The sequence below is a fragment of the Phasianus colchicus genome, chromosome 30 (assembly GCF_987193195.1).
Source record: "Phasianus colchicus chromosome 30, bPhaCol1.hap1.1, whole genome shotgun sequence".
In the NCBI taxonomy this organism is placed as follows: domain Eukaryota; kingdom Metazoa; phylum Chordata; class Aves; order Galliformes; family Phasianidae; genus Phasianus; species Phasianus colchicus.
This window is the reverse complement of record NC_143465.1, coordinates 218,376-243,718: the sequence shown is the minus strand read 5'-3', so window position 1 is coordinate 243,718 and position 25,343 is coordinate 218,376. Positions and strand designations below refer to the sequence as shown.

Here is a 25,343-nt window from a genome sequence, read left to right as displayed (position 1 = left end):
ATCCCAGTTCCGTCAGCTGCTCCTCATAAGACTTGTGCTCCAGACCCCTCACCAGTTTAATTGCCCTTCTCTGGACAAACTCCAGGCTTTCAATGTCTTTCTTCTAGTCAGGGGCTAAAAACTGAACACAGTACTTGTGATGCAGCCTCTCTATAACTTAGTACAGAGGGATGATCATTTCCCTGCTCCTGCTGGCAGCACTATTTCTGGTACAAGCTAGTATGCCATTGGCCTTCTTGGCTACCTGGGCATACTGCTGGTTCATGTCTAGATAAACCTCTATTATAGTTTGCATGTAACTAAATAGCAAGCATTACTTTCAGAGTGACCTATGAATCAGTGATTGGTGCATGGGTTTCCGTACTTTTGGTTTGCCTGGTATGTTCTGAGAAAAGAGGAATTTTTGTGGGCTACATGTACGTAGGTTACTGCAAGTAATGTCTCCATGGAAACTACAACAGATACAAAGAGCATAATAACACTATTTGATAGAGCAAATTCTCAGCCTCATAATACTATTTTTTCAAGAAAATCACCACCACTAGCTGTGTATTTTCACCAGGGATGAACAAGAAACCACAGGCCATTCTTGTAAAAACCTGCACCAGAGGAGGAGACTAGCTGTCACAATTGCTGAAGTCTACCACCTACCAACTCGTATTCACATCCACTGTTGGTGTTCATCAGTGTTGAGTCATCACCAGTGAATGTCAATGAGAGCCAATTTTCCACCTGGAGGAATTGAATTATCCACCTTTGCTTCTTATGCACTTCTGTGTCAGAGGTTATTTTGTCAGACCACCATCCTGCTTCCATCTGTCACACACAAAATGTGATGGAATATGGTCAGGAAGTTTCAGCCTCTACTACCACACTTTCAACATCTGTTTCTGTCACCATGGGCCAACACAATAAAGCAGGAGGCATTATTTTTGGAGCATCTCTTGTAAAATATATAATATAGTTTATGTATGTAAGTAACAAAACATTTCAATTTTTAATTTTTAAAAAGGGGGCGGGGGGTGGGGAACCATAAAACTAGTAAGATATTTGATTTCATTTCTGTGAAATCAATGCACAACTCTGTTTTTATAGTAGTGGTTGCAATTCCTAGTGAGTTCTCAAGGTGTTAGTGAGAGACTTTTGATGAAATTTCATTCATTCTGTGCTTCATCCTTGATAACTGTTGTTCACAAATTTATGTACAATCAGAGAGCAATGACATGAATAAGATGGGGTGGTGAAGCAAGGAATGTTTGTCTCTGCTAAGAGAGGTCTCACAGAAGTCTGATGAAGAGACAGGATCAATGTTTGAGTTAAATATGTGATTGTAACTCTACACATTACATTTAAAAATTTGCAGGTAATTTATTTATGGGAACTGAAAATAGGGTCATGAGTACACAAAAGAAAAAGAAGAAAAGAAAAGAAAAGAAAAGAAGAGAAAAGAAGAGAAAAGAAAAGATAAGAAAAGAAAGAAAAGAAAAGAAAAGAAAAGAAAAGAAAAGAAAAGAAAAGAAAAGAAAAGAAAAGAAAAGAAAAGAAAAGAAAAGAAAAGAAAAGAAAAGAAAAGAAAAGAAAAGAAAAGAAAAGAAAAGAAAAGAAAAGAAAAGAAAAGAAAAGAAAAGAAGATTCTTTTCATCAGTCTTGAAATATAGTCTCAAATTCCTTTATCAAAACAGAAAGCATGGCTGCCTGTTTTTCACTGTTTGCAGTACTGTTTTTGGCTAAAGTATCAAATAGTATAAAATTATTTGCCATAACCTGACTTACCTGTACACTGAGCTCCTGGTTTCAGTCACCATGATGTTAGTGGCAGATCTATGTGTGGTTGTTTCTAGGTGAGCACCTAGGGCCAGACCAGGCAGGTAGGTTAAGAAGACTAATCACCATGGTGGTGAGGGGCAGAGGCTGGGCCTCTTGACAGGCTGCGCCAGATTGCATGTTGTCCACAGTCCATGGGTTGGACATGCCTGGTCTAGCTGGAAAAATCCTGAAGGACAGAAACATAATGTGTTGGTGCGTATATCAGAAAACTCACTTTGCTTAATGGTGAAAGGATGTATGGACAGGCACTTAATAAACATAACTGCGAGCCTTGATCTCAACTGACTGTTGTTTAGTTACTGAATAGAAGATGTGTTGTGGATTTTGTGACTGGACAATGAAATAGAATGAAACATTGGTTCTGTTTGTACATACTTTCAGTAAAGAATAAACATCATGAAGCTTGCTTTTCTCTGACACTCAGATAACTTTTCTATCACTGCAAAAATGTTCCTGGAAATCATAGAATGTGAAAAGAAGCCTACATTGATGCTGTACATAAGCAGCCTCTTGATAGCAGTTGAGGACTCAGAACTCGTAAAAATTGACTCAGCAGATCATTTTGGTATCCCCTAAATTCCCAGACATTTAGGCATGGTTGTAGACATTTCTTTAGGCGCTTCACTGAATCTGGATGAAAAATAATATTTCAAGAATTACTTCAAAGTAAGCATTTTTTAAAATGCATGTCTGACATATGTTGCCAAAAACAAAGGCAACTTTTTTAACATAATAGCGGATAATGTTGACTACCTAAATTTGAACTGAAATATATATAATTTATTAATCATTTATATGTAATATTAATCATGTACAAAATGCTATAATGGAATTTTTTAAGATTCTGCTGCACTAACTGCACAATGGAATGTTTTTGTTTGTGTGTTTTTGAGAAGGTCTGAAAGATTTAAGTTACTTTCCACCATGATAACAAAAACTAGTTAGGATTTTTAGAAAGTTACAAGCAGTCACACAAGAAAATAGGCACACAATAGAAGCAGGCAAAAATAAGGAAGATGTAATTGAAGAATTTATGATAAATTTTATTTTTTATTTAATTCAGAACATGAAATGAATTATACTAATATGTTGTGCCAATAACAGTGGACGCTTCCGTAGAATATAAGTGGGGAAGACTCTTTTCTTTAAAAAGATCAACATTTTAAAGAATTATTTTTAAAGAATTTAAATTATTAGTTGTGAATAGAGAGGAGGAAATACTCATAGAAATAATAGCTAGGGCACTAGTTACTGGTCACAGGTTAAGTGGCTTTTAAAGGGTTTTATTAAACAAATCTATAAAATTTTAAAGATCTATATGTTTGCAGTCTTTTACTGAACTGTTTTTAAAAGAGAAGATTCAAAACTCACTAGAAGTATGCCTGTTCATTGAAATGAAATTCTGTAGCTATTACTTCTGGACCGTGCATCCAAAAAAAGTTGTGAAAAATTCTGTCTCATTCTTAAAAAAATGAAAATAAGAATATATCAAATTTTGTAGTATATTATGCAACTTTTACATGAATATTGGATTAACTTTAAAAGATAATCATTGCATCCCTCAGTTTTCCTCCCTGATTTTGAATAAAACCAAACCTAGATAAAAGCTTGGTCCAAATGATAGAATTTTTTCTTCTCAAGACCAGTTGAAGCTAAATTTTATCAAACATTTCTATATATACAACTGAACAAGGCAAGGAAAAATATTTTAAAACTCCTACACAATTTTTTTAGTTTCATGTCTTAGTGATTACAGTCTTCACAGATGCATATATTTGATTTTAGGAGGCATAATATGAGTAATTAATGATAACTCAGAAGTTGTCAACTAGTTAAGAAAATGCATAGGAAAGCAAATACATTTAAGAAAAGTCAGAATAAAATTAGTACTGTGGCAGTATTTGTTTTCCTGATGCTGGTTTTTTACATCCTATGAATTAAACTTATGCCCTTCCTCGTTCCTACTTTTTATAGGAATAATCCTTGGCCAATAGAAAATATATTTGCAATGCATACTGCACTTGCACAGGTTTTTATTCTGTTCAGATACAATCTACATACAACGTATCTGTTTTTTCCAATAGCTACTGGAATATATAATCGCTCATAAACAATGTTATGTTGTTTTTTTTTTTTTTTTTTTCTTCATTAGGGGCTGATGTTATCAATTTTGATGGCCACGTAGTGCTACCATACAGATTCAGGAACAAGAAAATGAAAACATTGAAAGATGTCATCTCTCTGAAATTTAAGACCTCTGAAAGTGAAGGTGTAATTTTCCATGGAGAAGGACAACAAGAGACTATATCACCTTGGAACTCAAGAAAGCCAAACTTTTTCTAAATTTAAATTTAGGTAATTTTTTTTTTTTTTTTTTTTTTTTTTGGTATGCTTTTGTGTCCTTTTTAACACTTGTTCTGGTTTCAGCTGAAATAAAGATGTCCTGGCTTTTGCTTAGTCATGGGAGCATGTCCATGGCCAAGCCAGGACAGGCCACTTAGTGGGAAAAAGAAGTCACCACTATACGCATGACTGCAAGGGGAGGGTGGAGCCAGGACAGGTGGCCAGAATTAGGCCAAGGGTTATTCTATAAAATATGACATGCAGAAGGTCATGACTACTACCCTCTGCTGATCTTCCACAGATGGGGAGGAAACTGCATCCCATAGTCTGAGGGGAATGAAGAAAGTCTTCAAGGCCTTGGGACAGTTGGTGAAAGGGTCTGGGGCACAAGTTATTTTCTCTTCCCTCCCTTCGTTTTCAGGTGATGACATGGGATGGAATAGAAGGATCCAGTCCATAAATGCCTGGCTACAAGACTGATGCTATAGGCAGGGCTTTGAGTTCTTTGATCATGGCTGGTTTTATAAGACACCAGACCTGACAGTAATACATGGAAAAGGTTTATTTCACAGTAGCAAAAGGGTTCTGGAACAGGAATTAGCAGGGCTCATCCAAAGACCTGTAAACTAAGTTTGAAGGGGGATGGGGATGTAGATTGACTTGGACTGGTGGAGAAGTGCTCTAGTATTGATGAAGGCCAGGACATGGGACAGACACCCCTTGAGGGTTGCTGGGCATTGGTTGGTATGGGGTAAGAACTTGCATTGCTGGCAGGCCACAGGTCAGCAGGGAGTTGTATTTATTGCTGTGGATTGGTCAGTAGGTAGAGAGTAATTGCACTGTGGCTGTATAAAGTATGCATTTATATATTTATAGTTGCATTTCTTCCCATTTTCCTCTTCTTTCTTAGTGTATAGTTTTTATCTCAACCTGCAATTCCTGTTTGGTTTTTTTTTTTTTTTTTTCCCAATTCTCTCCCTCATTCCATCTGGGATGGAAAGGGGGAGTCTGGAGAGAGTGAATGGCTGTGTGATGTTTAGCTACGCGACAAGTTAAACCGCAGTTCTCAAAAGAACTTATATCCTTCTTTTTCTTCAGATACGGCAGGCCACATAATTTAATTTTGTGAAAATATTCATCATTCCTTTTATGTTGTTCTTTTTTACTTCCTGTCCTATGTCCCCCCACTTTGTGTGAGATAACATGAAAGTAAAATCAAAATGAAGATCAACAATATATTATTATTAGAAACTTGTTGGAGAGGATTGGTAGGGGATTGGGAGAACTGTATTTGCCTCAGCTATAATTTCATCTTCAGAAACTTGCAAAATTGTTGAGATTGGAAGGACTTCTAGAGGTCATCTCGTCCATCCCCCAGCTCAAGCAGAATCAGCTAGAGCAGGTTGCCCATAAGTACATCCAGAGCTTCAAGTATCCAGAGCTTCAAATATCTTCAAGAGTGGAAATTGTCATTATCTCATTTTAAGAACACAATCAAGTGGCTGTGTGAAAGAAAGATGCTGTTTTTAATGCTAGGGGAATAAGGATCACTCTTAAAAATCTGCAGCAAAAAAAGATTACTGTATGGGAAGCTACAGGCCACATGAGGTTCAGTAACCTTCCTACAAAGAAACAGAGCTTGAAGATAGGCAGGGAGAAGGTCCTGTTTGTTTTTTTTTAAGCTATACTATGAAGCACTGGACCCACTGAAGCTGGTGAAAATTCTCGGAAGGATCAATAACCTTCAGCAAAAAAGCAGTAAAGATCATTTGTAGGAAAATACTGTATTAAGCCATGGCAGTGTGATTTGCTAGAATGTGTTGTCAACTTGCACATCTTTACTGATTTTCAGGCATGCTCCAGGAATGCATTGTCTTCTCATGTATTTAAAACATAGAAGAATACACTGAGTTATTGGGCAGTGCAGCGATTTTTTAAACTTCTTGGTGAATTTGTCATTTGCTGCTTCACTTGAGATATATACTACCTACCTTTCTGGCTTACTTATGTCAGCCAGACTGCAGTGAAATATGACCTCTGATGAGCACAGCTACCCAGGCAAAAGTTTCCAGAAAGCACAGCAGTAAGCTGCAAAACTGTATTTACGTTAACTTTAATTGCCTCCCAGAAAAATTGCAGAATCACAGATGGCCAGGGTTGGAAGGGACCTCAAGGATCATGAATCTCCAACCCCCCTGCCATGTGCACAGCCACCAACCTCCACATTTAATGCTAGACCAGGCTGCCCAGGGCCCCATCCAATCTGGCCTTGAACACCTCCAGGGATGGGGCATCCACAACCTCTCTTGGCAGCTGTTCCAGCACCTCACCACTCTCTCTGTAAAGAACTTCCCCCTGACATCCAACCTAAATCTTCCCTCTCTCAACTTAAACCCATTTTCCCTTGTCCTGCTGTTGTCTACTCTTTCAAAGAAATGACTCCCCTCCAGTTTGTAGGCTCCCTTTAGGTACTGAAAGGCTGCAGTGAGGTCACCCTGCAGCCTTCTTTTCTCCAGACTGAAGAAGCCCAGCTCCCTCAGACTATCTTGGTAGGGAAGGTGCTCCAGTCCCATGATCATCTCTGTGGTCGTCCTCTGGACCCTCTCCATCAGTTCTGTCTTTCTTGTACTGGAGGCTCCAGATCTGGACACAGTACTCCAGATGGGTCCCCACAAGAGCAGAGTGGAGAGGGACAATCACCTCCCTGTCCCTGCTGACCACCCCTTTTCTGATGGAGCCCTGTATACCATTTGCTTTCTGAGCTGCAAGAGCACTGCTGGCTCATGTTAAGTTTATCATCCATCAGGACGCCCAGGTCCTTCTCTGCAGGACTGCTCTCAAGGACTGCTCCTTTTACCTCATCTAGTGAAATGTGTCCCTACCCAGGGTGACACTTAGTAGAATGAAAAGGCTCTCACTGTGAGGGTGCTCAAACGTGGAACAGGTGACAGAGATACAGAGGATCTTCAATCCTCCCCAGATTAACCAGATATAAGTAAGCTTCACTGAATCTAACCTAAAGAACCAACAACCAATGCTTGCAAGTTGTATTCTGTTCAGAGGCTTTCCTCAGAAAACGAGTCAAAGAAGAGAAGCTATGAAGCAGCGGTGAAGGGACAGCTGTCCCACTTACCCCATTAGTCCAGTGGACAGTTCAATGGTACAATTTTCTGCACCTATACAAGGCATAGAAAAAAATGTAAGAAGTACCCAAGCAAAAGGGGTGCGTTGAGATCCTCTGGTACCATGGCAACACTGATGTCACCAAAAACAACACAACTAACTCAGTTTTCTTTAGTTCAGTAACAGTCTGTATGATTGTTTGCAATTTAGTCTTCATAGGAAACAGAATCACCGCTTTTCTCTCTACCTGAAGAGAATGTACACAGGGGTAAAGTGATGGGGGGACAGACACACTTATACATGCATCACTAAGCAAGAGCATCCGTAAATAAAAGCATGCTACATAAATGCCAGCTGTGGCTATACAAATAGAATCATAGAATCACTCAGGTTGGAAAAGACATTCAAGATCACTGAGTCCAACGACCTAACCTTACTACCCTAACAAGCCTCTGCTAAATCATCTATCTGAGCAGCACATCCAAATGGTTTTTAAACACATCCAGGGATGCGATCTTTTAGGTAACAAAGAACTTTTTTATAGCTATAGTTTTATAAAGTTATTCTCTCAAGTTGTTCAATATACTTAGAACCAAAAGGGCAACTATGTACCATGAGAAATAAAGAAAACAAGGAGAGAGAAAACGAAGGAAGAAAGGAAGTAAGAACATGTTTATATTGAAAGAATTAAAAATCCACTACTTCAAGTTTCTGAAAAAGAAAAATAGAGATGTTACCATGCAAGGAATTAAGCAATAATTCTTTTTCCAGCAACCAATACAGAAATATGAAGTTCTGTTCGGAAAAATAAATGCTGAAAACAATTAATAATGTAAAAAAAATATTTATTTTCAGAACTTGCTAATTACATACATTCTTCTAAAAGTTTGAGGTTCCTTTATTAAAATAATTTTCTAATCTAGAAGTTATATAAGCACTTATGTGAAAAGGAAAGATTTATAGATTTCTCATGCAAAGGCTGCTCTGAAAGCAATGCCTTCTATTTTATTTTGTTGGCCCATGATATCAGAGGTAGATATCAGTAGTATAACAGTAGAGATTGAACGTTCCCACCAGTATCCCACTAGATTTTGTTGCCATGATGGCAGCATAGTGGCAGTCTGTGAAAATTATATCTGACACAGAAGTGCACATGAAACAAAGATATAACTGAATTCCTCCATGTGGAAAAAACAGCATCCATTGACATTCTTCAATACTTGATGAACATTCACAGAGATTTAACGGTCAGTGTTAGCATAGTGTGTTAGGTGGTGTGTTTCAGCAGTGGTGACAGTAATAGTGGATCAAATCTGCTGCTCCAGGCTTTTTTTTTTTTTTTTTTAAACAATACGCGCAGCATACAAGCCCTTCTTCAATCACCACCAAAAATGCATAGCTAGTCATGGTGACTACATTGAAAAATAATCTTCTGTAGCTTAGAACTTATTCTATTTAAATGGAAACTATATTATATAAGATTATGATGATACAATTTGATAAATGGGAAGCATTACTTTCAGAGCAAAGAAAATTTTTAAGGGAATGTATTTAAATCTTATTTAATTTATTGTGACGTTCTAAAAGATAAACAAAGTCCAAGTGTCCCATAAAAAAAAAAATTAGTATTTCTAAATCAATTTTTCTGAAGGAGGGCCACAAAGATGATCAGAGGGATGGAACACGTCCCCTGTGAGGACAGGCTAAGGGAGTTGGGCTTGTTCAGCCTGGAGAAAAGAAGGCTGCAGGGTGACCTCTTAGCAGCATTCCGGTACCTAAAGAGAGTCTACAAAGAGGAGGGGAGTCAACTCTTTGAAAGGGTAGATAATGGCAGGACGAGGGGAAATGGTTTGAAGTTGAGGGAGGGAAGATTTAAGTTGGATGTCAGGGGGAAGTTCTTTACAGAGAGAGTGGTGAGGTGTTGGAACAGCTGCCTAGAGGGGTTGTGGATGCCCCATCTCTGAATGTGTTCAAGGCCAGATTTTATGAGGCCCTGGGTAGCCTGGTCTAGCATTAAATGGGGAGGTTGGTGGCCCTGCATGTGCAGGGAGGTTGGCGATCCACAATCCTTGAGGTCCCTTCCAACCCTGGCCATTCAGTGATTCTGTTATAACATCTGTACATTCATTGATTATACAGTATTCCATCAAAAAACCTTAAAAAATCTTTTAAAAATGAACTAGCAATACATACTCTTCTAAAGGAAATGCTGAATGATTTAAAAAAGTGTTCAAGTGTAATTGAAAAATGTTTGAGTATGCAACTGAACATTTTGGTGGGATATGTATGCATGTAAAATAGATCTTTTTTAAATCTGACTTTGATTATGCATCCACTGATGCATAACAAATGTACTTGTATGGGATACACATTGCTGTTGCAGATCACAAACCTGTGGTGCCTGAGAATATCCACCAGTAACTTCACTACAGCTAGACATTTAAAAATAATGGACTGCTCAATTTGCTGTGGTTTCAAGAAGTTGATACAAAAATAAAACATTTTTTGTATCAGACTAAATATATGTTAAAAGAATGAAAAATATATGTTAAATTTTAATATTTCATTTAAAAATTGTACCATTCTTAGGTGCCGAGTTGATGACAGGGCCTGCTGGGCTGCTGTGTGTGTCTGGGGTGCCCTGTGCTGGACAGCCAGAACCAAAATAGACCCATACCTATTACTGTTAACCACTAGAGATAAGAAATTAGCTGAAGTCTGTTCTCACTTACTTTCATACCAGAATAACAAACACTTGCAAAGAAACAATCACAACTATTTCTTCCTGGGGAGTAGGTAAACAACCCACACTTTAAATACTTATTAAAAAAAAAAAAAAAAGTTATTTTTGATCCTAAATCTGCAAAACTCTACTGTTTGAGGAGTACCATGGAGCAAATGAGGAAAATCACCACTTTTTATGATCTTCAAGATAAGAAGTCCCCTCTATGTGAAAACAAATAAGAAAAATAAAATTAAAAAAAAAAAAACATGCTAGAGAGTACATTAGAAAAGAATTAAGCTTTCAAACAGAGCATGTTTTCAAAGAGATCTTCAAATGCTTTCACAGTTCATTTCCCTCACTCTCCATTGTTTTAATACAAGTACTGAGACATGCACCTGTAATATCAGAAAAAGTAAATACCAAGCTATGCTTGCAGATGTTGAACTGTGACTATGCTGGCTGAAGATCAATTACATAGAAATTGTAGAAATATCCAGAATAAAAATATCTAAAGAGAAACAGAGAAAAAGAGGGTTGGATGCTTCGGATAACTCTTAAGTGTTCTATTCACTGTCACAAACAAAGCTACTAAGTTTACAGTGACTGCTGATAATTTTCTCACATCTGTGATTCTTTTTTTCTCCAAAATGAAAAACAATTTTAATTACAATGATTTAATACAGTTGCTACAAATATGAGAACATGATTAGACAAAACATATGCTTCAAAATGTTTCTTCCTATCTATCATTTAATATTTTTATGCAGTTCCATCACTTCTATGGTCATAGAAGTCCATCTTTTCATTAAGACAGTTTAGTGAACATTATTATTATGAGTAATAAAATATTATGAGAGGTTGGCAAAGAACCATTTACATGGATTATGAGACCACATAAGTATCTTCACAATTTAGGTGGAAAAAAAAAGTGTAAAAGAATAAATATGTATTCATATGTTTACATACATATGGACATATAGTTCATTCAGCATAGGGAGTTCCAGTGGCCATCAAGACACTTCATCAGTTTTTTGATCGTGAAGGTTTGTTTGTTTGTGAGCATAGGCTGATGAAACAAAATGTCCAGTATATCTATCTAGTGGCACTGGACAAAAGAAAATTGGTTAGGTTCCACACAAGTTAAATAGTGGCTTTCTTATCTACTTTAAATATTCCCTGTGATATTTTGATGTAATATATAGTTTTGGAGAGAATGGAGTTTCTGTGAAGTACATATGGCAACCATAGGAGAGAGTGATGGAGATATGAATAGTTGGTAGCAATAGCATGACAATGGCAAAGGAAATTACAAGTATCACAGAAATTTTTCTAATGATGAATACAGCTGATGAATGTGGAATTAATAGTGAAGAGGAACAATGGTTTCACTTAAAGTCACTACAGGCAAATAGGATTAACTTGTCAAAATCTGTTCAAGCTCTAATTTTTAGCACTTCAATATTTTCAAAACAGTTATTGTAAATATTCCTTTCAAATGCTTATGGCTTAAGCCTTAACAGCATCTCCAAGTCTAATTTTTTTTTCTCTTGTAAATATTCACATGACCAAGATTTTGTTCACTGTACTATCTAAGGAGTAAATAATCTCCATAAAAAAATGTTCATTTCTTCATAAAATGATAAGGTCTGACTTGTTTATTTTTCTTCTTTTCTCTCCTTCCTTAAAAAGAAATCAGTCATACATCAGAATACTCTAACAGTAACATTTGACATAGCAAGATAGAACTAGTCCATGAGCAAAGGTATCAGTGACTCCATTCCACTCATGCCATAAGATTTCAGCACCCAGAAGTCCTCAGAAGATTATCTTAAAAAGTGCTGTCAAAGACTGTTCAATAGGAATGCTACTGTTTTTTTTGTTGTTGTTTGTTTGTTTGTTTGTTTGTTTTGTATGCATTAATCTGCTGCAGTATTGTGATTGAAGGAACTATTCGTATGGCAATGATTCTGCAGGAGCTTATTATGAACTTCAAAAATCAGTGATAAAATACAATATATATTGTAGTTGTCATAGGCTCCAGATGCCTTGAATTTGCTGATTGTCTAAAAAATTCATAAATGGGAACATGACGAGAGACATCTATCTATCATGTCTCTTTACTCTCTGTCTCAAAAAGAGCTTGAATATAAATATTCCATCAGCTTTGCATTAATGAATTCAGTGGATACTTTGCCTTCTGTAACATTACTTTCTTTCCTATGACTTGCTTTTTGATAAATTTTTCCTATGGCTTGCTTTCTGATAAATTATGTCACTGCAAATGTAAAGATCCTTTCTCCTCTTTTGAGTGTATTAAATATATTATATGTACCTGAAACTCTACAAAGGGGATGGGGAGCAAAATGCCTCCTATACTGTCAGAAAAGAGCAAGTCTGACACTGCCTTATGACACTAAATATGGACAAGTCTCTGGAGCTGGACAACATGTATCTCAGAGTCCTGAACTAACTGACTGATGTGGTTGCCAAGCTACTCTAAATCATTTCTGAATATTCATGGCTGTCAGGTGAAGGTCCTGGCAAGTGGAAAAAGGAATCATCACTCCCATTTTTAATAAAGGGAGAAAGGAAAATCTGGGAGACTATCGACCAGTGAGCCTTACCTGTGCCAGGGAAGATCACAGAGCAGAACCTCCATGAATCTACTCTAAGGCATGTGCAAGAAAGGGGAGGGGGGTGATTCAAGAATGCCAACACAGCTTCATCAAGGATAGACTATGCCTGACCATAGAAGTGCTCAGGTTGGAAAAGACCTCAGAGACCATCAAGTCCAACCACAACCTAACCAAACTTACCCTAATTCTAACAACCCTCTGCTAAATAATGTCTCTGAGCACAGTAAACAAATGGTTTTTAAACACATTCAGGAAAGGTGACTCAACCCTGCCTCTGGGGAGCCTATTCCAGTGCTTAACAACCCTTTCTGTAAAGAAGCTTTTCCTGATATCCAGCTTAAACTTACTCTGGCACAACTTGAGACCATTTTCCGTCATCCTGTCACCAGTGAGAAGAAACCAACCCTGCACTTGCTGTAAGCACCTGTCAGGTACTGGAAGAGAGTAATAAGGTCTCTCTTCAGACTCCTTTTCCCCAGACTAAACAGCCCAATTCCTTCAGTCGCTCCTCATACGGCATATTTTCCAAGCCCTTCACAAGCCTTGCAGCCCTTCTTTGGACCTGCTCGCACCCCATGTCCTTTCTGTATTGAGGTGCCCAAAACTGAACACAGTACTCGAGGTGAGGCCTCACCAGTGCTGAGTACAGGGGCCAAATTACTTCCCTAGTCCTGCTCACCACACCATTCCTGATCCAAGCCAGGATGCCACTGGCCTTCTTGGCCACCTGGGCACACTGCTGGCTCGTATTCAGCTGACTGTCCATCAATATACCAGGGTCCCTTTCTGACAGGCAACTTTTCAGCCACTTCTTCCCAAGCCTATAGGGTTGCCTGGGGTTGTTGTGACCAAAATGCAGGACCTGACACTTGACACTATTGAATCTCACACGGTTCACCTTGGCCCATCAATCCAGTCTATCCAGGACCTTCTGTAGCACCTTTCTCCCCTCTGGCAGATCAACACTCCCTCTCAATTTGGTGTAGACTGCAAACTTACTGAGGGTGCACTCAATCCCCTCATCAAGATTGTTAATAAAGATGTTAAATAGAAGCGGCCCCTGTACTGAACCCTGGGGGACACTGCTCATGACCAGCCGCCAACTACATTCAACTCCATTGATCACAATTCTTTGGGCTTGGCCATCCAGCCAGTGTTTCACCCAGCAGAGCATACATCTATTCAAGCTATGGGCAGCCACCTTCTCCATGAGAATGTTGTGAGGGACAGTGTCAAAGTCTTTACTGAAGTCCGGGTAGATCACATCGACAGCCTTACCTTCATCCACTAAATGGCTCACCTTGTCATAGAATGAAATCAGGTTTGCCAAACATGATCTACCATTTGTAAACCCATACTTACTAGGCCTGATCCCTTGGTTGACTTTTAATTGGTCCATTATGTCTCCTGAGATTATCTGTTCCATAATCTTCCCTGGTACTGAGGCGAGACTGATAGACCTGGAGCTACCAGGATCATCTTTCCGTCCTTTTTGAAGATGGGTGTCACATTTGCCAGTCTCCAGTCCACTGTGACGTCCCCGGTTAGCCAGGACTGCTGAAGGATGATGAAGAGTGGCTTGGAAACCACATCCACTAACTCCTTCAGCACTCTAGATGCAATCCATCTGACTCCATGGACTTTTGAGCATTCAGCTTCTGGAGCAAGTCCAAAACCATCTCATCATGGATTATGCAGGGCCTATTCTGTTCCCCATCCCTATCTACCAGTGCAGGAGGCTGTGTTCCCAGGGAGTAACAAGTCTTACTATTAAAGACTGAGGCAAAGAAAGCACTTAATACCTCAGCTTTATCCTGATCCTTGGTCACCATGTTGCCCTCGGTGTCCAACAAGTCATGGAGGTTCTCTCTAGCCCTCCTCTTGCTGTTGATATATTTATAGAAATATTTATTGTTGTCTTTTATCTTAATGACCAAGCTCAGTTCTAACTGGGCTTTGGTTTTTCTAATTTTCTCTCTGCACAGCTTCACTACATATCTGTAATCGCCTGGAACAGCTTGAAAAGCGGGCTCATGTAAAATCAAATGAGATTCATCAAACCAAAATGTAAGGTGTTGCCACTTGGGTTGGAGCAATCTCAGATATGTGAACAGACTGGGAGAAGTACTCAATGAGAGCAGCTCTGTCAAGTAGAACTTGGGGGTCCTAGTGGATAAAGAGCTGGATGTGAGCCAGCATTGTGCACTTGCAATTTGGAAGGCCAACAGTATACTGGACTGCCTCAAAAGAAGGGCAGCCAACTGGGTAACAGGAAGAAGTTGTCCCCCTCAGTTCTGTTTTTGTGAAGTCACACCTGAAATACTGTGCCCAGGTCTTAGGCCCTGAAGACAATAAAGATGTGGAGCTGTTGGAATCAGTCCAGAGGGCAGCCACAAAGATGATCAGAGGGCTGGAGCACCTCTCCCGTGAGGTTCAGGAAGTTGGGCTTGTTTATACTGGAGAGGAGGATTGTTTTTCTGGGGAGACCTCATTGTGACCTTCCAATACTTCAGAGGAGTTTATGAACTGGCAGAAAACCAACTTTTTTCATGGTCTATTAGTGAGAACGGGCAAGAATGGTTTTAAATTAAAAGAAAGGAGATTTAGGTTAGATGATAGGAGGAAATTTTTTATTCACTGTGGTAAAGGACTGGAAAAGGTTGCCCAGAGAAGATGCAGATGCTTTTTCCCTAGAGGCATTCAGTGCCAGTCTGGATCAGGCCCTGGGCAACCTGATCTAGTGGTTGATAACTATGTTCATGTGAGGGCATTGGAACTACATGATATTTAAAATCCCTTCCAACATAAGTCATTCTATGATTTTAAAATGAAAGCTACAACTCCCGTTGACTACAGTATATTTTTTTTTAATGTTAAATATTTTGTTTGCTTCTCTTCCCACACAGTTAAAATCTTTTCTAAATTTGACATCAGCACTTATTCACAGAGAGAAATGTAAAGAACATTTTCAATCTTACTGTAGAGGGAGCCTTTAATTTATTTATTTATTTATTTATTTATTTTTGTGACTTCCAAGAGATCTATTAGAAAGTAACGTCACAGATCTCATCTGCAGTTTCAAACATAGAAAAATCTCAAAGCAAGAAGGCAAGCAAATAATTAAATGAATAAGAGCACCTTGAAAGGAAATATTTTGTAATTTTACAAACTTCTCTAGGGAATAGATGTCATCTCTAATTCTCTTTTAAAGTTGAACCTTTTTTTTAATTCACATTGCTGTGTAAGGAAGAATGTGGTTTCCATTTCTGACACACAAAAAATAATGTGTATTTTATCAGCATACTCAAGAAAAATAAGAACAAATCAATATGGCAATTAATGACCACGTATTTCAATATGTGGTTTAATGAGAGTTCTTAATACTCTGAGACTAATAACCAGATTGCTGTATTGTGCAATGAAATATTTTTTTAAGCACTAAGTTTATGACTTTCCAATTAAACCTTTACTATGAGAAAATGTGCAAGTTCTACATCTGAAATATGTTCTCAAATATTCTCTAAATAAAAGACTGCATTCAATATAAACCTACAAACTTGAAGAAAAATATATGATTGTAAGGTATTAAGCAACCTTTTGCTTTAGGTAATGTTTCAAAAAAATTTCACAAATTGGATTAGATGCCCATGTTTTAATCAGGCTTAAAAAATTGCTACTTATCTATACAGTCAGTTTCTTCACTGACAGCAGGATTAATCTGCAAATCTCACTGGTTAATGACAATGCTTCAATATACAATACTAATTATAGGGCTAAAAACTTTGCTCCTGCTGAATTCCGTATCTATGGAACAATGTAACTTTACATAAGTTGCTCCAAATAATGCATTTGAAAACAAGTTTGGAACTCTCAAACATTATTCTGTTTTTCCAAGAAGTCATAAGACAGTGAACTTTTCTTCTCAACTGCGCTGCTGCTGTCTACTGGTTTCAGCATACTGACTCAAGGACAGCCTGATTCCTGCTTCTAAAATCTACACAGTATTTTAGGAGAGGTTTTTTTTGTTTCTTTGTTTTGTTTGTTTGGGAGGAGAAAGAAAAAAAAAGTTCCTATAGACATATAAATGTAAAACATTAATATTAATGTCATTAACAAAATACTGAAATAACTTATAATACTAGCAGTTCAATGCTTCTCTTCGAGGAAAACAAAAGGTTAGGTTTCTTACTTCAGTTGTCTGTGAAGACAAATTTTATCAGTATTTTTTTAGTTGATTCATTATTTCCTTGATAGATGTGTTTTATTTTTCTCCAGAAATATGCAGTCTTTCAAGCAGACAACTTTTCATCCAGTGACAGAAATAATTTTGTTAGCCAACTATGCTTTTCCTCACATTTAGTTTCAGACTCCAAATTCATCTTGTAACGTGCTTACAGTGCATAAGATATCAATTTAATTAAAAAAAAAAAAAAGGAAACAAAACAAAAACCTAAAACCTTTTGCTTGTAAATATTTTTGGCTAAAAAAAAACAAACAAAAAAAACAAACAAAAAAACCTACAACTTAAAAATATTTTCTTTTTTTTGTTGTTGTTTAAAAAAGTGTTGGATTAAAAAAAAAAAAAGTTGGTTTCTGTCTCCATATACTTGAATTTGTATAGTAGATATACTTAAATGTAAAAAAATGTAATCATGATGTGAAATCAACCATGTTATAGTGTTGGCTACACTTAAAACAGCATATAAAATATTTTAGTAGAGTGAAAGCACATAGCCAAGTCAAAGCAACAGAAATCACAAGATATTTTTGCTAGTTAATTAACATAATTGCTAGTTACCATGACAAAGTGTTTCAATAGGTCTTAAATCACTTGATGTCAATGGAAGAGTCTTCAAGATAGGTGCTTCTTAACTTGTTCTAACATTTTTTATTTTTTTTTTTTAAGATAAATCTCAAGTATTTATTTCCCCTAAAACACCTACAAGAATACTGTACTAAATTTGCATAGAAATAGGACATCAGACATTTACAGTTTGCAGGCATGTGGACTTCACGTAAGCACCCACAGGATCAAATTCAAGGAATGGTATTTAGAAACTACACTTGCTTTTCTTAAAACTTGATCTGTTGTGCTCTTAACCACTTGCACCATTGCTCATCTCGTTTTTTTTTTTTAGAAGAGATTCTAAAGTTATACTCAAATATTAAAGGAAAAATCTCCGAAAAACATGTCATATTTAGACAAGGTGAGCTTCTTCAATTGAATTTTTACTTGTTTTATTGTTATCTTTGTCATCAGGCAATGAATTATGTCTTGTTTCCCTCTCAAGACCCAGCATGAAATGTATCTGAATGCTATCTTTTCCTCAACTGGTCTATTCAAGTCTTCTGCAAAAACAATTTTGAAGATCAAAAGTAGTGATTTCAAAGCACTCTTACTAATTCTAATGCTGTATTTCCTATAGAAGAGCTAACTAGAAACTCAGAATAAAGGATACAGTAAATATTAAATTAAGCTCCAGTTATTACAATTAGTAATCCTGGAATATCTTCATGCATTTTAGCAAAAAGCACTTGAGATTCAGATTTAATCTGAAATTCAAAGACAGTTTCTATTTAGATTTTTTTTTTTTAAAGGAATATAATGGAAAAACTTACAGTAGGAGCAGCCGTAGACCTCAATTCTTAACCCAATTTGGCCTTCTCCATTCCAATCTAAAGGAACTATACGTACATAGCGAGCAATGACTGGGTGTTGCAAATCATGTCGGACCACACTATCAGAGTCTGTGTTTCCAGGAAATGCCTAAGGGAAAGAATAAGAAAATTATTTTATTATTTCTATCTCATACACTGTAAAGATTCTGTTATGAAGGAAAATTTTAGGTAGTGAAGACCTCCGAGTGACTAGTTAGCACTTAAGTTTGGTTAAAATGTTTTCTTTGATACTGAGCAAATGAACAGTGGTTTTAAAAAGTTTTGTAGTGCTCACAACACAAACACTGTAGCACTGGAACCTCGTGCTTTCTCCACAATAGATACAGTAAATTCAGATAAGAGCTGCTGCTAGATAAGAAAGTATTTTGCATCACTGATCCATTGCTCAGTTACTAAAACATTTATAAAGATGTCCAAAAGGGTTGTTCTGTGACAAGATACCCATCCTCTAACAGATTACAAACAGCAGTCACTGTCTTGTAAACAGAAACACTGATATATCCTATTTCCTACAGCAGACCCTCCAATTTCTCAAATTTCCAGGAATACAAAGATCTTTCTTTATTTTTTATGTACTACCTTCTGGAAAATGAGCACACAGTTTCTCTCCTAACCATAGTTACCTCCCACAGCAAAATCAGCTCTTTTTTGACTTTGGAAGTCAAAAAAGTACAAAACACAGTACTCTGTCATGGTTTTATAATTTTGTTATCGGTATTCCACACCAAACATCATGTAAAGCACGGGTAATTAAAGAGTTAATACTCCAGTTCCGTGGACTGACAACTTTCTGGATGCCTGGTTCTCAGAAGAAAGGAAGAACTACACATCCCAGGGGACTTCATGTTCAGAGAGGAGGATAAGCCATGGGAGGGAGTCATGGGATCTTGCTCTCTGGCTCTCTTGCTCACTGCCTAGCAGTGTGTGGGTCTGCTCCCCAACCGTGTGCCTTCAGTTCAAAGTAGGCCTTTTAGTTTCGGACACTCTCTCTCTCTTATTTGATTTATTAGCCTCAATTTCAATTATATTATATTATATTGTGTTATCTTGCATTCCGATATCATGTTTAGTAAAATTAAGTTTTCCTCCTTAGATTGTTGCTGCTGTTCTGGTTTCTGGGCCCAGCTCCCATCTCCCTTCCCTTCCCCCTTTTCCGTCCTGTTTTTGGGACAGGGGGCCTATGGGCTTGCTGCCCCCTGTCGAGGGCACACGTTGATCTAGATAACTCCGTGACAGACTCTCAAGTAAAATTTAAAAATGACTGAAGTAAATTCAGTGCTTCTTTTGTAATTTTGTACCTCTTGGTAAAAGATTTCATAGTACTCTGCTTAAAAGTAAATGATATCTATCTGTTAACATAACAGATTTTATTGTCTTTTCATCTCATGCACAAACCATTTGTTTTCTAATGGTAAATGTTAAAGATTGCCATTTAGTTATTTTCAGCATTTTCAGAGAAACATCATAAGTCTTCATGAGTAATTTTCAATAAAACGAGTATCTTGGAGCAGTAAACAAAGAAAGGTGATCTTTGCCACACAAATAAACCCATATAGAATCCTATAATACATTCAAGTACTGGAAATAAAAAGAAATGAAGAAACAACTAGGCTGTAAATGTATCTACTGCAAAATATAGTCATCAAAATTTTGTAAAGCCAAAAATTTAGGTTGACACTTTGCATATAGATACAGCACTAGATATTTCAGATGAGTATCCATCTTGTATACTGCACAGTAGATCTAGGTGTAGGTAAAGATTCACAGAACCCTTTCCTTGATGAGCTAAAAAAAAATAATGCATGTAATATTTTTTATAAGGTTGGTTGTTTGTACTGCTGCAATTATTGTGCTAAATAATGATGAAGACACTCGTGGCTTCATAGTAAAACTTGTTAGGTACAAAAATTAATGCCTGTGAAGCACTTCCATATTTGAGTGCTAAGCATTTATGAGAAATACAATAGTTCTGTATTCTGAGCTGAATAGCAGACAGACAACAACAAAAAGCACAGGCCGAACAAGAACTAAACAATCTATCGAATAACTGCCTACCATCTCAGATTTAATGCTGTTATGTCCTTGTTAGCAATGCCTCTGTACCATCAAAAACTATGGCAGAAAGTCACAGAGGTTCAAAGGACCGCTTTGCAACAAGCTCCTCGTATACTGCATGAACATTCTTTCATCCCTGCAGCACTCTCAGCTAAATCAGGATCGCCCCACAGAAATAATTCATTTTCACTGCTAACAGTCTTGCGAATTGGCCTACCACAGCTAGTACCATTTTCAAGACCTGCTGCTTTGTGCTGCCAATCAAGTTTCTTAGCTCCTCTCCCCCCTGCCCCAATGGCAGTCACACTTCATGATCTCTGCTTTCCATGCTGGAGCTGCAGCCAGTTGGACTTCGGTTTCTCAAGTCCCTTTCAGTCTCAGGAGGGAATAAAACAGCCAGAATGGAATGGATGCAATGCGGCTCTCTCTAGGACACCTGCTGCCTCAGAAGAGTTCACATCTACTGGACAGCTACAGAGCTCCTACAAAAGCATCACACACAAACAAGGAAGGAAAGAAAAACCCAGGACACTGTGCAGGGGTCCTACCTCTCACTAGGTGATACCTGTTCCGTGTACAGAGGATGGACATAAACTGCACCTCATCTGTTCCCCACTTCTTCTCCCCCGCTTCGTACAGGCACTTCAAGACATTAGGGGTGACAAAGTAAGGCTCATGGAGAAGACTGGGCGTACAGGAGATCTTAAATCCCTTGCAGCTAGAGCACTGCTGGCGCGTACTTGTCTAGATCACGGATATTTTCCAACAAGCACCTACCAGGCACGGCAACCCACAGCCAAAATCTCATTGCCCCTGCCAAGTAGCCAGCCTGTCGAGAGACCTCTCGTTAGAGACTTGCAAACAAGGCTAAAAGCATTATTTCCATTTCACAGGCTGGCTTCTCTTCACCATGCATCACCTGCTCAAGAATAGATTGGGAAGCACATTACTACGCACCTGAGCATCTTGCTGAGCATGGGCATCATCCACATACATTCCTTCATCTCTGTTTCCCTGCAAAGACACAAGGATAGAAGACTCAGTTCACCAGAGCATCTACTGGAAGCAACTCCTGAGAATTCCCCACTCATGAAAAGCTGCTGGGGATGGATAATGGAGTCCTTCAAAGGGAACACTAGCTTACAAATGAAATGCAGCTCAGATGTACTTTGGGCTTCCTTCTGAAACGAGCAGCAACCCACTTCACTGGGACATTTAAAGAAGAGCCCACAGCACTCATGCACACCCAGAGTCAGAGTTCCCTCCCCGGAGAGGCTGGGTTTGAGGAGCAGGTCATGGGACACACAGGGTGAGAAAAAGCCAGCCTGGAGCTCCTCACCACTGAGTGCAGAGCTGTGCCCACAGCTCTGAACATTCACCCCCTTCTCCCCTCAGCTTGGCTCACCGTTGAGAGGGACACGAGGACCCTTCGAAACATGGGAGATGTGTCAGATACGATGCCATCCTCAAGGGAGCAGCCATATTCCAGCAAGAACACACACACAGCACCCGTTAGGAGCAGGGCCACCACCTGGGTGCTGCCCACAACATTTGCCAGCTGTAACCTAGCTAAGTACAGAACTGTGCCCAGGGCTCCCAGCAGCACTGCAGCACTCCAGCCATCATCATTAGTGCTACAGCCTCCAATTAAGAAGCGCAGACAGAAGGAAACTGACAAGAGAGCCTTTTGCACTCCTTACGAAGCTTGTAGTTCTCATTAATGCGACAAATCTCTCCATTGGTGCGAGAAGCCAGAATTTCCATTGGGCAACCTTCATCTGCTCCTGCTCCCTAGGGAATCACCAAGGCAAGACTTAAGATACCAGCACCTGCTTGTGACGTGCAACCAGGTTTCTTTAAGAGAGAGAAGACATGCATAACAAAGCAGTAAGTCCTTGGCCAGAACTTAAGCAATACAAAAGGAAGATTTCCAAACCTTCACAGCCCTCCTTAGTTCGTGCACGTCATACATGGTGGTGGGAGTCATCACCCCAATGATCACCCTCTCAAAATTCCCACTCAGCTCCGACTTCAAGTCATCAATCAAATCCTAGAAGGCAAAGAGGAGAAAGGAGTTGGCAGAAGGGACGGCCTTTGAGGACAGAGGAACTGAGCTGTTCAGCACTCCTCTTCAGGCTCCAACCCTCCTTGCATCAACAACTGCTCTGAACTGAACAAGAACAAAACAACCTTGGTCAGGTGAAGTCTCTGCCGACCTTTCTCTTGTAGAGATTGGGTCGTTTTTCACTTTGCACCCAAGTGACACAACCACGTTCATGCATCTCTGCAGACCACCCACCCTGCCAGTAGTGCTCTTAGAGGTGATCAGAACTTGCTGACGCTGGGAAACATTTAGTTTGGTCAAGACGTCAGTGATGGCATCTTCATCCATGCCTGCAAGAAACAAATGGAAGCTAGTCAGGATGCTTGCACAAGGATCAGAAGTGCCCTCTGGTCTTGTGCCACCTCCAGTCCCTCACACAGCCGGCTCTCAACAGCTCCAGGACTACATCGATGCACACAAAGCTGCCAGGACCCAGGCCACCAGAGCAGCTGCATTTTGGGACACGAAGGGCAGTTCTGTTTCCACTTTCCAACAATTTTTAGGGCAGTTGTGCAGCAGAGCAGTGCAAGCAGCTATGCTTCCCTCTATCAAACCACCAGAGCAGCCATTCGCAGTGCTGGGGAAAAAATAAAAGTTGACCATGGAGGGAGATCAACTTAGCAAAGCCCTTCATGGCCTTCCTGAGAGCCTGCGCTTCTTGCTCAGCGCTGAAACTTGAGACCCCCTCGATTGTTGCCTAAGGCCACAAGAAAAGGATTTAGCAAAGGCAGACCGACGCACGCAGAGTTGAACTGGAAAAAAAAAAGAAGACAAACATAAAAGATGTGAACACAGAGATAGTAAAACTCCACCCACACAACTGATGCTTCTCTCTCACTTCTGTCTCACACGGCAGCCTGTTCTAGTGGGACTTCCCAAGCATATCAGAAAGAAGCCACGGGGGCACAACTGCATGGAGAACATATCTCCATACTGCTGCCCACGGAGTACCTGGTTTCCAGTGAAACAAAAGCTGGACCACCCGGCATCTGTGTTCAGGCCCACCAGGCCTTCTTCCTAGCAGTTCTCCACGTCAATCATAAAGCAACGCGCTCCCATCATAGCCCTAGTCCTGACTTCTCTTGTAGCAGGTAAGGACCAGTATTCTGCACCATTCCTTTTGCTCTGCTCGGCACTGGGGAGGCTGCAGCTGGAGAACAGCGTCCAGCTCTGGGCTCCCAGTACAGGAGACAGCTGGACATGCTGGAAAGAGTCCAACACAGGGCTACCAAGATGGTGAAGGGACTGGAACACCTCTGCCATGACAAGAGGCTGAGAGAGAGGGGGCTGCTCAGCCTGGAGAAGGGGAGCTCAGGGGGATCCCACCCACGGCTGTAGAAGTTCTGCACAGAAGTTTGTCCTGATATCCAACCTAAACTTACCCCATGCCTGTGTGTCCTGCGGAACCCCACAGATGTGACAGTGGGCTGCTTCTCAAAGGAAACCAGTGCTCGGCGTCGGGAGCAGTGGAGGAAGCAGCTGATCCTGCCAATAACGCTGCCATCGCGCGTCCCTCCCCGGGACTCCCACACCTTCCTCTCCCCAGCCCGGCTCGGCTCCTCGCAGGCTGCAGACACTGCTGAGGCACTCGCGCTCCAGGCCGTCATCTTCTTCCCGTGCCGCCGGACCGCTCTCTGCAGCGCTGCGCTGAGCTCCTGCTGCTGCACCAGAACCGCAGCTCCCGTGCTGACGGACGGCGGAGCTTCGTGCCGGCACCCACAGCACGCGGCCCCCGGGCTGCTGGCGGCACGGCAGGATGCTCCCGTCCCCGCCTCCCTCCCACCGCCCCTCGGCTCCGGCATCCTCCCGTTATCCGCCTGAGGAAACGAAGGCCCCGCACAGGGCTCTGGACGGGCTGACCGACGGCTGATGCCAACGGAACGACGTTCAACACCGCCACGCGCCGGTCCCGCACTTCGGTCACGACGACCCGAGGCATCTCTGCAGGCCGGGGGCAGAGCGGCTGGAAGGCCGCGCGGAGGAAAAGGATCCGGGGGCGCGGGCCCCGGGGCCCCGGAAGCGGAGCGGGCGCGCGGAGCGGGGCAGCGCCGCGGGCAGCCGGGCCGGGGCCACGCGGGACGCGCGCGATGATGACGCAATGACGGCGCGACCGCGGGCGCAAACGACCCCGCCGGGAGCGCCCGCCCCGTTCCGCGGGCCGACCAATAGGAGAGCGGGAGAGGCGGGGCCGAGCGCGGGCTCTCCGCCAATGGCGGCCGCGGGATTCCGTGCCGGGAAAGCGGCGCTCCGCCGCCCCGCGTCCCCGCCGCCGCCCGCCCCGCGCCTCGGGGCCCCGTCCGTCCCGCGTCAGAACGGAGCCGTCCTCCGGAGTCGGCGTCGCGGCGGGGCGCCGCCGGCTGAGAACCGGCGGCTGACTGCGAGCGGCGGGACGCCCGGTGTCCGGGAGCGGCTCCTGGCCGAGCCGGGCAGCCCCGAAAGAGAGGGACCGACCCCGCCGATCGAGACGCGTCGGAGCCCGGCAGAGTCGGGCGGCCGCCTTCGGTTCCGGCTCGGCTCGGCTCGAACGGTCAGCAGCGCCGTGCTGAGCCGCTGCCCCGCAGGCGGAGGACTCGACTGCCGTTTTCTGTATTCACGTCTGTCCGAGAAGAAAGCTGGCGGCGCTGGCGCTGACCAGGGAGAGGGAGGCCGGGGGCCGGAAAGCTCTCGGGCTGCGGCTCCAGGGCAGGCAGAGGAAGTCACGGCGCCGGTGACATCAGCCGGGCTGCTGGGACCTGCGTGCTGTCACGCTGCGTTTCCGTGACGACGGCGGGCTCTCCCCGAGGAGCCGAGGGCAGCTTTGCTGCTGAGTTCGTTACCCGACGAAGCCCGACGCGGGGGGGCTGGGCAGACA

General features: G+C 41.1%; 1 protein-coding gene across 19 annotated transcripts; it reads right to left on the bottom strand.

Annotated features, from left to right (window-relative positions):
• Positions 1–1,677: 1,677 nt before the first annotated feature.
• LOC149914301 (annexin A4-like) lies at positions 1,678–24,629 on the bottom strand. Of its 19 annotated transcripts, XR_016460470.1 has the most exons (7): positions 23,875–24,629; positions 22,688–22,782; positions 22,325–22,438; positions 22,089–22,179; positions 21,346–21,402; positions 18,274–18,421; positions 5,439–10,526 (listed from the first exon to the last, which is right to left on the bottom strand). XR_016460470.1 is itself a non-coding variant. In XM_090127016.1 (5 exons), coding segments are annotated over exons 1-5 (414 nt in total). In that variant the 5' UTR covers positions 22,781–23,531; the 3' UTR covers positions 1,678–1,991. The 19 variants fall into 19 exon arrangements, 8 of the variants coding, with proteins under 8 accessions (XP_089983142.1, XP_089983137.1, XP_089983140.1 ...); XR_016460471.1 differs by lacking the exon at positions 5,439–10,526 and adding an exon at positions 1,678–1,993 and having other exon boundaries at positions 22,325–22,782; XR_016460476.1 differs by lacking the exons at positions 5,439–10,526; positions 23,875–24,629 and adding an exon at positions 1,678–1,993 and having other exon boundaries at positions 22,082–22,179; positions 22,688–23,531.
• Between the last annotated feature and the right edge of the window lie 714 nt (positions 24,630–25,343).